Raw genomic sequence first — 12764 nt, 5'->3', positions numbered from 1 at the left:
AGTCCCAAATTACCTCAGCCAATAGTCATTTACTCTCCTTTCTCTTTTTTTGTTATTGGTCTAGCATACAAGCTTATTTGCAAAACATTACAGAAGGTGGTCACAGAAGACTACCAGAAATATTGTCTCAGAAAATAGCATAAAATTGTTGAGGAAAAAATAAGCTAATTGCATATCATATAACCCTGATAAATCAATTTATTCTCAGAACCCAAGATTTCATGAAATTTTTATTGTGACCTAGTCTTATTAGTGATAGTAGTGTATATTATAAATAGATTCTTAGTGTCTCAGTACTCTGAACAATGTGAGAAAATGGCATTGACTTTTTAAGTATGAAGCTAGAAAAAGTAGCTAGATCTAACAAGATATAGACAGGGGGGAAAAATCTTTGCAGGTGGTGACATAATTTTAAAGGTACTTGAGGAGTGATTTTCAAGTTCTCACAAAATGGATAAGGTTCCAAAATAATTGGAAAGACCAGATGGTATTCTAACTGAAAAAGCAAATCAAGAAGATGTCAGCAACTACTAACCTATATGAATACTTTTCATTTTCATAGAAGCTTTGTCAGAACAGTCTATGCATGCATCAAGGCTATCCATGCTTCAGAGGCATATGCTGCATGAGAACAAGGAAAAAGGAAGATTTTATTTCTTTCCTTTAAAAAAATTATATTGACGCTTTTGTTTTTACATCATCTTCATTTTCAAATTATATACTTTCCCTTGCTCAGTATACCAACTTTTATCATAAAGAATAAAAAGATGGAAAAAAAGCAGTTCAGTAAAAGGAACCATTACATCAACAAAGCCTGACAAAATTTTGTATCAGGCTTTTATTACTCAAGGACAAATTTGAACAGAAATTTTCTATAACAGCTATCTTTATAATCATATTATTGATACAGGTTTTTGAAATTCATTATGTCCAAACATTCATTTTTCCCAAACCTATCTCTCTTCTCAACTTCCCTATTATAGTTGAAGGCCTTACTATTCTAATTACCCAGGTTTATAATTTTGGCATCAGTCTTGTCTTTTTACTCTCTTACCCCCACCTTTCTAATGAGTTATCAAATCTTGTTTGTTCTATCTCTATAACATGTGGTGTTTATTCTCTTTCCCATTCACATAGCACCACCTTCATTCATGAAGGTACTTATTATTTTTTGCCTTGATTACAGTTATAACCCTCCTATCTGGTCTCTCTGTCTTAAGTATGTCTGTATTTCAATCCCTTTTCTATATCAAAGATTTTCCTAAAGTACAGGTTTGACCATGTCACCCCCAAATTCCACTCAATAAACTCTAATATCAAATCTAAATTTCAGCATTTAAAGCTCTTCATAACCTGGTACACATCTCCTTACCTTCCCAGTCTTTTTATACATTACTCCTTTTCTATGTACCATAAAGTTCAGTCATTGCTGTTTCTCAAATACCATACTTCATCTACTCTTCTTTGCACTAACTCCATATCAAGAATGTTAAGTTTCTGTCTTCCTTCATGACTCAATTCAAACGTCATCTTCTGCAAGAGACCTGTATCAGTCTCCCAGATGCTAGTATCTTCTAAGATTATTTTCCATCTATTCCCTATGCAAACCAGTATGTACCTGTTCATATAGACTGTCTCCTATTAAAGTATAAACTCCCTTTTGGCAATAATTATTTTTGCTTTTTATTTCTTTTTATTTTGCTTTTTATTCCATCACTTAGTATGTCTGATACACAACACCTCATAATTTCTTAATACTTGTCGAGTCATAAAAATAATGTCTGTATTTATTATTGATTTATTTAAAAAGTCATTTAATACAAAAATAAAGCATATACCTCATCATTTGCCTCACTTGATGTTTCTCTGACATGTTATCTTCATGCTAAGTTTCATGACATTTAGTATAAACATTGAATAAGGCATAAAATATAAATAGGCAAATTCCTCTAAGATATACACCAGTGTCATGAAAACTTTCTTGTATAGAGAAAGGATTCTCTCCATACGGCAATACTCTCCAAATACCTTTACTCAAAGATAACATGCATAAAATATTAAAAATCTTCTCAATGGATTGAACACTATATGGGCACTTGAATAGTTGGCATAACCATACACATTAAAAAAAAAAAAGCAAAGTGAATATCTATCACCCACTTTGTTATACACATAACATGCAGAAACTCTAAAATTTAACATGCTAAAGAAATGGCATAAAGGGCATGGGACAAATCAGAAAATGTGTGAGGCCAATTATGGAACAACAGATGGAGAATCTCATTCTTGCACTAATGGCCCCTAAACATTAAAAGTATTATTAGAAAATCTGATACACTAGGAAGTTCCTTTATGATCGATTTATGGAATGATAAAGTCAAAAGAAACAGGAAAGTTGTGATCTTCCCCATGTTGAGAATAATTATATCAATATCACTAATTCATTCAAGTATTATCCTTGAAAATAAAAAATTAATATGTTAATATGTATTAGTACTAATTTCACTAAAGGTTTTTTTTTAATGATTATCTTCAAGAGATGAAAGTTATCTATGAATTCCTGAAAATTATGCTAATTGAGTGCAAACTCTAAAAAGTCCTACCAATTTAGAAAGGCTTCAGATATGTGAGATATGTGCAACAATTTAGTTTCTGTCATCTAACCTAGATGAATTCACAACAGTTTATAATCAAGCTGACTATGATGATGAATTTTTCTGGTCACCTGAATTCAAGGGGGGAAAAACCCTGTGACACAGAGGAGTTGCAATCTGCATCAATGGAGGGAGAATCCATATTGATAAAATTGCACATCCTTCAAATTATGAAGAAATGATCAACTACCATTATCTCCTTTTATTGTTGTAATTAAGCTGAACTAAGGAATTTAATAACAATAGTATTATGTAATGCAAGCAAAAGCTCTGGCAGCGCAGAACAGAAAAGTGAGAAACTATCAGGTCCCTGTCTACCTAACTTGAACGCAAATGATAGGTCAATGAATGCATTCAATTTACCAAATACATTCTTTTATTTCCACTTAGTGTCTCAAAGATCTTCCCTGAGCTTCTTCCCTAAGTACTTTGGGAGTCTTAAAGTATTAAATAGAATAACATTTCCATAGTCTAAGGGAACATGGATTTCTTCAACAAAGATATCCTAAAACAGGCTAGAGGCCAGAAAAGAGGCTAGAAAATATTATGGCAACTGCTCCACTAAGTACTGCAGTCACAGTTACTCAAGTCCCAGGCAAAAAAATTAATAAAGTTCTAGACAACAGCAAATGGTTCAATATAAGAAAATGTTATCATTTTAGCAGTGGAAATGACATTAAAGATACATTGTGACCTTTTGCTCTGCTGAACCCTAAAAAGTATGTATTTTTTCATTTGACTTGCAGCTGAAACCTTCTATGTGTTTGTTTCCCTCTATTAGAATATAAGCTACTTGTGCAAGCAAGGGCTGTCTTATTTTTCTGTTTGTATACTTAGCACAATGGCTCACATATACTAAGTGCTTAGTAAATCTTTTTTCATTCCTTTATCCCAATCCTCAGGGAATTTTCAATCCAGTAGGGAAAGACAAGGCACATTTATACAGATAAAGGTGATATAATAGTAAGTTTAAGTAAGTTCAGCTACTTTGTTTTATTGAGTTGAGGAAATAGGGAGAAAGCATTATGAAGAAATATTAGAACTAGATTTTTTGGGGTACTTTTTAAAAATTTGCTCTAATAAATGCTTTAATGAAGTCTTCTTAGGTTTCTCTGCCATTATTACAAAATTCAGTTCTCCCAGAACCTAATGGCACTTTTTTTTTCTTCTTTTAATAATTTTTTTTTTCAAAATACATGCAAAGGTAGTTTTCAACAATCACCATTGCAAAACTTTGTGCAGAACCAAATCTTGAAAGTGACTATGTCAAAAGTCAGAAGGTATTCAAGGTAGGAAATAATGGAAGCAAGGAGAGAAGCATAAAAATGCAGAGCATGTTCACTAGACAGCAAATAGTCCATCTTGTTTGGAGTATAGACTATGTAAGGGGAGACAAGTATTAGATGCAATTGGAGAGCCTTAAAAATAGATTAAAAGCATCAAAATCTAAGTTGGAAGGAATCTCAGAAAATATTTTGTATAATTCCCTACTTGCAATAGGGATCACTTCTACAACTGAAGTGGTTATCCAGGTTCCTCCTACAGATATCCAATGACAAGGAACCCATTACCTAACACAAAAAAAGACAATGCATATCCCTTTTCTGAACAGCTCCATTAGCAAACTTTGCCTCACTGGAAAAAGAAAAAAAAAAAAATCTGCTTCCCTAGAACTTGAACTCACTGGTCCTATTTCTTTCCTCTTGGGCCAAGTGGAGTAATTATAAGCTCTTCTTTAAAAGAGCTGTCTTTAGTGACAACTAAATATTTGAAAACAGCAAACATCTGAAGTCTCTCCTTCCTCAGGATCAATAAACCTTAGTATATGGCATGCATCATTTTTATCACCTTCTTTTAGCTGTATATCAGCTTGTGAATCCTGTTCTTAAAATATGGCACTCACAACTAGACACAAGATATGATCTGATCAGGTAAAAAATACAGTGGGACTTCACCTATTGTTTTGGACTCTATATTTCTAGGAATACAGCCTAAAAACCTTAATTTCTTGATGTCTCATGTCAATTGAGATTTTAGCCCATTACCTCCTCACTGAACTTTTTCATGTCTAGTCATGTCTTCATTCTGTATTTGTGAAGATGATTTTTTTTTAATCCATTTACAGCAGTGAATGTTTAGCCATTAAATATTCTCTTAGATTCAGGCTATTGTTTTATGTCTTCAAGATCTGAAAAAGGGGGGTAAATGGGGTAGGCAGCTAGGTGGCACAGTGTATAGAGTACCAGTCCTGGAGTCAGGTGAATCTGAGTTCAAATCTAATCTCAGACACTTAATACTTAGTTCACTAGTTGTGTGACCCAGAGCATGTCACAATATCACCCCCCAAAATATCTTCTGATTGCTGTCATCTGATACATTCATTATTCTTCCAAATTTCCCATCAATAACCATGTAAGTTGTGCTTTTATTTAAATCACTGATGTCCACAAATCACAAAACATCAAGATTTGGGGGGACCTCAAAGTCCATGAAGTATGTTACAAGATGTACTCTAACATATACTTGGCATTTATTTATTTAACCTTTGCTTTAAGATCTCAAATGAAGTCTTTCTTGATAGATAGTCTATTCTCCACTTTGGAACATCTAATAATCTGGATTGCTATAAATAAAAACTTTCTAAGTCTATTTTTCTAAGACCACCACATGTTTTATCATTTACATCAAGTGATTTTAGCTATCTGGTAAAAATGTATTTATTAGAATCTAGCATCCTCCTAGGACATTCTACAAATTTTTTTTTTTTCCCTCAAAGGAGGACCAAGGAAAGCAGAACAAGTTTTAATTTTTAGCCAGGATGATAACCCTTAAAAAGAGCTGTTGATTCTCTGTTGCTTTTTTCCTTTTTCTTCAATTAATCCTTATGTCACATGATTTCAAAGCCATTCATCATTCTGGCTGCCTTCTCTTGGACGTTCACCAGCTTATCAGTGCCCTTCCTAAAATGTGGCAACAGTAATTTTTTTTTTTAATCGAGTATAAAGATGACAATAATGTAACTTAAAATAATAAAATTAAGCTGAACAGTATATAATGATCAAGTTTGACCTGAAGAAGAGATGAGTTAATGCATCTCCTTTTACTAGGACTGTAGGGAACTCATCTGGAGTATTTCACATACTAACATGTGGTAGGATTTTATTTTAGTTTATAATTACAACTCACTGGAGGGAGGCCTATAAGCAGAAATGGTTGGAGGTTTTTTTCCCCCAACAATCAAGAATTTTTTTTTTTTTTTTTGTAATGTCACTTATGACGACATTAGCTTATGGGGCGCCACTATGTTAACTACTGATTTATAATTAATTTATAATATTATCTCATGTTTATGAAATTGATATTTTGATCCAAAGGTAAGACTTTATACTTGCATCCCAAAGTTTTATTTTTTAAATTCATTTTATCATTTCATGGCTTTTACAACTTTTCTCTCTAGGAAAAAATAGTGATTTTAACTATTTGGTGTGAAGGTATTCATTACACATTATCCCAGGAAATTCTAAAACAAAGGTTAGTTCTTCCAGCATTCTGACACCTTTAGATATTAACATTGGAAATTGGCTAAAATTATTCATTTATTTATGAAGGATCTCTAATCCCTTGATTATAAATCAATCTTGTTAAAAAAAAAAAAAAAAAAAAAAAAGTCACTAAAAGTGTGCCTGCCTTCTTCAAAACCATTTCTAGTTGGGAGGGGAAATGGCTAAAAAAAAGCCAATTATTATTTCATTCTACCCACAGATCCCAGGAAGCCAAGAACTTCCCTCTTATATCCTTTGCCTGTTCAATGACTAAAGAATTCTTAGATCTTTTTCAAGATATTTATGTTAGGGGGAAGAAGAGGCAAGATAGAAATAACTAGATCATCCCCACAACAGGTTGAAGAAGTGTGACTTAAAATGAAATAGTATTTTTTAACTGAAATGGTACTTGGAAAACTTAACACACACTTTCAGATCTGATTCCCTTTCTTCCCTGGGCAGCTATGTGAAATGTGTTACAGAATGCTATTTTTTTCTTTTACCAGAAATCATGAAAATATCAGGATGTGCTTCAAATAAGTCACTCAAGGTTTTGTTGGATTTTTTTTTTTGTTAAATATTATGGGAACTCTTATTTATGACTGTATTTAACCAGAGGAGGAAAAAGAATTTGTAACATGTCTGAATAAAACTATTAAAAATTTTATGTAAAAATGAAACCTCTTATACACTTTTTTGGAACTTATCTTCATTATCAGACTTTTAAAAATACCAATTATACATACAGATTTTATTTTAAACACATTCTAAGATATTATGGGAATGGGAGAAATGACAAGAAGATAGCAAATTCAATCTTCTCAATTCTTAGGACAACTATGCTGTCAAAGTTTCTAGCCTTACTGCAGCAAATTCTCAATTATTTGTAGTAATAGGGCTGGGGCATGTGTATAACTGAAATTTACAGAAAAACATAAAACCATCTGTTGGGTACAGACTATGTTCTAAGGAGATAGAAACCTAAAGCAGCTCTAGTCAATTACAATTTGTCCTTCTAGTCTTCTTTTTCATGTGGCAAATTTACTTCAGTAAAAGACCCTAAAATTCCTAAGTGCTCTCCCCCTTCCTCCCATCTCCATCCTTAACTTTTGCATAGAAACCTAACAATTCAATATGGATGGCTAATTTACTTTGTAAAATAATCACATTTAAAATCATCTACTAAGTTAGGAAATGAGGAAAAGGAAGAGGGAATAGGCAAAAATGATACAAAAGGAGAAAGATAAGAGGACAAAGGTTATTACCAAATGATACATGAAGTAGTAAATAGGTTTGATGAGAACAAAAATCTGCAACCAATTTCACATTTTACAATCCTACAAATGATTTGCTAAAGTCTGTTACATTGTTTAGGTGGAAAGAACTCAAGTATAATGATAAGACTAGTTCTAACTCAGACAATGACTAATTGGCTGTTCTCCCAGGCAAGTAACTTCTCTGAAAACTTTTCCTCTCAGATGGTGGTTAAAAAAATCAATCAAGATAGAACTTACCAGTGAATACTTTATAAATGTCGGAGGCCAGTCATACCATTATTTTATTGTCCTCTTGTAATGTAAATTTAAAAACAGGAAAACCTTCATAACAGAATGCTCATATTATTTTAAAAGCCTAATCTTAGTTTTATTTTATATATTTTACTTAAAGTGCCTAATAGAGAAGGCTGAACTGATGGGCAGGAGACTTAGGTTCTAGCATCCACTGTCACTGAATAGCCATCTACAAGTGGAAGAGGCTGCACTAGAACCTCCCAGTATTCAACTGGATTAATGTTTTTAATTTTTGTACCTTTTGATTTGAAAATTCAACTATTACCAATTTAAGTGAAAATGTAAGAATAAAAAAAAATTTTAAACTAAACTTTTAATAACCTGTATTTATTAAGGAAATTTAGAGAGATGGCCTGAAGAGCTTGGCCTTAAAGCCAGCCCAAAAGAACTGGATTCAAGTCCTCCTTCAGACATCTGCTGGCTAATGAGGAATTTCTAATGAGAAATTCACTGAACTCATGAAATCACACATCTAGGCTCCATTTCCAATTAAGGAAAGTAGTGTCACAGATAATTTAAACAACAAACTCCCAGAAAACAAGAAAAAGGCTTTAAATTTGGCTTTCAAATACAAGGAATTTGGGGATCACCCTTAAGATTTAAATTTTACATAGGCAATCAAATTTGTTGAATTTTTAATATTTATGCCAATTAATTTCTGAAAGTAAACATATCAAAGAGCAATGAAACACTCAGATTTAGTATCATCAACACAGAGAAGTGTTCTCGAACAGAAAGGATATATATTTTCATTAATATCCTTACAAAAAATTTTTCACTGAATTGCTCATTTCCAACTGATACTCAAAAAAAGACTGTCTTTAAACATGACATCTCAGTTTCTTTATCAAATCTTCTCATTCTCTATCTTATAGTGAACATTGAAATTCCCTACTCCAGTCATAATTCCCCTATCTTTATGGTATCTTTATGGTAACTGGAAAGGCGGCAGGAAAGAGGAGAGAAAAAAAGAAAGACAGAAGGGAAAGAGATAGTGGGACAGATAGAGAAAAGCATGAATGAAGACTGCAAAAATCCAAATAAATAATGCCAAGGGTATTAGAAATGCCATTTGGATATACACTTGGGAGTGTGAATAGCTGCCACATAGAAGATCCTGTCATCATTCCCTCATTTATACTATCAGATATGAGACAGAGGGGACCTTATTTACAAAGATTAAAAATATATAAAGCTAAATATTAAAAAATGTAACTTAAAAGTTAGGAAATATAGGTTTGCTAATGCAGCTGCTTAAGTATGATTTGGGGAAACAAAGTTAAAAATTCTGATACACTAAAGAATTCAAAATTTTTAAAACGAGTCTTTTGTGAACAACCTGATTTACACACACACACACACACACACACACACACACACACACACACACACACACACACACACACACGTGTTAAAAAAAAAAACCCAAATGTAGTATATATAATTTCTCAAAACTTTTAAAAACAGGGAAATTTCATCAAGACATAGAAAGACTGAGATTTTATCAAGGCCATTAACAGATAAAACTCATTTACTTCTTTAAAAAGTTAATTAGGTTGATTTTAAAGGACTGTAACAGTGATAATTATTAAAAACTGTTCTTGCTTAATTCTGTTTTACATTTAAGAAAAATCGACAAATTTAATTCATGAGAATGTGATAGAAGAAACAGAGTTAGCTGTTTGACAAGTACAATTTTACTTTTAAAACAAAAAAGGTACCAAATATTCCAAATGCTATTGCTCACATATTTAAAATTTGAAGTAGGATCTCCTATACGATTCATGCTACAAATTTTAGAACAAGCACTGTATCATAGCAACCAGTAATACCACCACAGTGACACGCTGAGGATGCAATCCAAGATTCTAATTTAAGAAACTGGCACGGAATATAGGACATGTCGCTTTTTTTGGCATCACCCCTAGAACGTTAATAACCAAGAGTCTAAAATCAGTTTTTATTTGATACCTTGGTGGATCAGGTTATTATAAAAGTAACTTAATGGAAACATTCAGTCTCAGATATTTTCTATGATTTTATGATTATTTTTTCTATGAGTTTCCTATTTTTCTATGATTAAAACTAAGCTTCAAGGCTTTTTTTTTTTCTCACAAGAATTCAAAATCATTGCAATTAAAAAACTATTGAATCTCACCAATATAGCAATTTGATGGTATCCAGCCATAAGAAAACAAGAGGGCAGTGGACTACCACCCTAAACAAACTTGCCAAGACATAAAATTACTAATTCATTTAATATTCTAAGTTTAGTGCTACAGGAAAGTCCACTTTATGATTTGTTTAAACATTCCATATCATATCAATTATTTTAAAAAACAATTAGCATTAGGCCTTTTAGACCCTGGATCTGCCACTATCATTCAAAAATCTATTATTTTGCTTTTGATCTCAAATGAGATATTTGTAAGGCTCAAAACTAGCCCAGTAATTAGCATATAAATAGTAGGTACTATACAAATACTTAGTCTCTTCCCTCCCCTTAGAGTATGATATTATTCTAAGATATACTTTCTACCCCCAATGTCCTCTGGTCCATTGGCTTTTAACCCCTTTACAACTAGTTCCCAACATTTTCAGACTCATTCATTCACCTGCCTCCACATTTTATATTCAGTAAAACTGACTTCTCTGTTCTTTATACAAAAGCAATTAATTTCTCTTCCATCTCCCACCTCAGTGCTTTTGAAATGAAATCTGATGCCTGGAAAGCTCTAGTCCTCTCACCACCTCACAGTGAATCTCTCTTCCTTCTAAAGACAGTTTCAAGCACTACCTTAAAAACATAAGCTTTTCCTGATCCCCTTTTCCCACCCACCATTGATTCCCTCCCCTCCCTAGCTACCTTGTATTTTACTACTTTGCTTGGATTTTGTATTTCTTCTCTTTGTACAATTCCTTGAGAGTAGTTTCATTCTCAGTATTTGTATCTCCAGCACCTAGTACAGAGAAGGTAGAAAATACTTGCTCATTGGCACAGTCATCTCCTGACCTACAAAAGCCAACACCTTGCTCACAATTTTACTCTCTCTCTTTTCCCTTGTCATTTTCCTGGTTGACTTCAGCAGCTTCATTTATGATCTCAATACCTTTGTTCCCTCAATTCATCTCCCATGTCCTCACAATTCTCCACTCCACTTCATGATCAAAATACTCATGCTTTCAACCTTACAATTATTTGAAATTGCCACAAGTCCTGATATTGAACTCAAGTTCAATTCTCCAGCCATAATTCCCTATTTTCAGGATACTGACATTTACCATAATGCTTCAAAGTCTGCAAAAAACCATATTCTATATGACATCTCAGTTGAGCCTCAAAAAAAAAAAATGTGTTATTATAAGAATTATTATTTCTAATTAAGTGGTATAGTGGAGAGTGCTGGACTTGGAATTGGGAAGATCCAAGTTCAAATCTGAGCCTGAGATAATTTACTAGCTAAGCTGTATAATTCTGGGCAGATCACCTAATCACTACCTGACTTGGTTTCCTCAACTGTGAAACAATAGCAAGTACCTCCCAGTGTTGTGGAGATCAGATGAATAATATTTGTAAAGCACTTAGCACAGTGCCTGGAAAAAAAGTAGGCACTTTTAAGTGCTTCTTCCTTTCCCCCTTCTTATTTTAGAGTTAAGTAAAGAAACTTACTCTTGGTTACACACAACTACTAAGTTTAAAATAAAGGTTTTGAACTCAGGTCTTCTTAACTCTGAGGCTAGCATTCTATTGCTACACACTTCCCTTCCAATCCTTAGTACTTAAGAATATATTAAGTATATAAGTATACAGCAGTTACTTTTAAAGTGCTGGTGGAATTAAAATGTAAGAGATGGCAACTGAGTTGGGATTTGAAGGCAAATTTTTAAATCTTTGTGTTGGGGAAAAACAAGCAGTCTAGTCTCAATGGAAGATGTATAGTGTATGAGAAGGTTAGAAAGACAGAGGGAGTAAAATTATTGAAGCTTTAAATATTATTTCTAACAAAATCTCTATATCAAATTTATCCATAGTTTTAATGTTCTAAATCACTATTGATTAAAGAAATGAAAATTAAGACAACTTTAATATATTACTTCATATCTCTCAGATTGGCTAAAATGACATGAAAAGATATATTGGAGGAAAAGATATGTGGGAAAACTGTGACACTAATGCATTGTGTGAAATAATCCAACCATTCTGTAGAGTAATTTGGAACTATGCCCAAAAGGCTATAAAATTGTGCGTACTCTTTGACCTAGCAGTATCTCTCCGTGTCTATAGTTATATGATTGAATCTATATGGTAGTCATTAATAGGTGAATGTCAAGGTAGAAAGAACTTAGTAGTAACACTTCCAGTGATCTGTACTTAGCCCTGTGCTATACAATATTATTTATTATGGCAAAGATGAAAGGATTTGTAGAGGTAAACAGGCTTGATTTAAGGAACATTTTCTTGTAATAGCTAATATTTTGCAACATGCTTTACAGATATTCTTCTGATTCTCATGACAATCCTATAAGGTAGGTGTTATTATTGCCATTTTGCAGACAAGGAAATTGAGACAAAGGTTATGTGACTTAAGCAAGATTACCTACCTAGCAATTGCTTGAAACAGGATTCCAAAAATCCTTCAATATTCTGTCCATTGTTTTCCTAATTATTAGAGTTATCAAAGAGTAGAACGGAATGTGAGAGAAGTAATGAATTCCCTTCCATTACATGTCTATATAGAAAGTTACATATCTACTTATTGGGAATACTGAAGAGAATTTTTGTTCTAGTACTATTTGGACTGAGAAGTGGATTGGTATATGGTGTACCAGGTTTAGAGTCTGAAAGATCTATATTCATATTCCACCTCTAACACTATATGATCATGGGTAAGTCACTCAGACACTCAAAGCTTAAGGCAACTCTATTAGTAATACATAGATGGGATAGGTAAGTTGTGACCTGGTCCAACCCAATCAAAAAATTTTTTTTAATTAAA

General features: G+C 32.8%; 1 protein-coding gene across 9 annotated transcripts in view; it reads right to left on the bottom strand.

Annotated features, from left to right (window-relative positions):
• The window catches only part of PPP2R5A (protein phosphatase 2 regulatory subunit B'alpha), an 80286-nt gene that overhangs the window by 37047 nt on the left and 30475 nt on the right, over positions 1-12764 (bottom strand). For 3 of the 9 annotated variants that reach the window (XM_074309108.1, XM_074309109.1, XM_074309110.1), the window contains one exon: positions 536-621. The exons of 3 other annotated variants lie outside the window; for them this stretch is intronic. In XM_074309108.1, coding sequence (XP_074165209.1) covers positions 536-605 — 70 coding nt within the window. In that variant the 5' untranslated portion in view covers positions 606-621. Of the gene's footprint in view, positions 1-535; positions 622-10633; positions 10830-12764 lie in introns of those variants that run through there. 3 more of the 9 variants (XR_012489092.1, XM_074309107.1, XM_074309112.1) reach the window with 2 other exon arrangements.

The sequence above is a fragment of the Sminthopsis crassicaudata genome, chromosome 4, assembly GCF_048593235.1.
Source record: "Sminthopsis crassicaudata isolate SCR6 chromosome 4, ASM4859323v1, whole genome shotgun sequence".
In the NCBI taxonomy this organism is placed as follows: Eukaryota; Metazoa; Chordata; class Mammalia; order Dasyuromorphia; family Dasyuridae; genus Sminthopsis; species Sminthopsis crassicaudata.
This window is presented reverse-complemented; position numbering and strand designations above follow the sequence as displayed.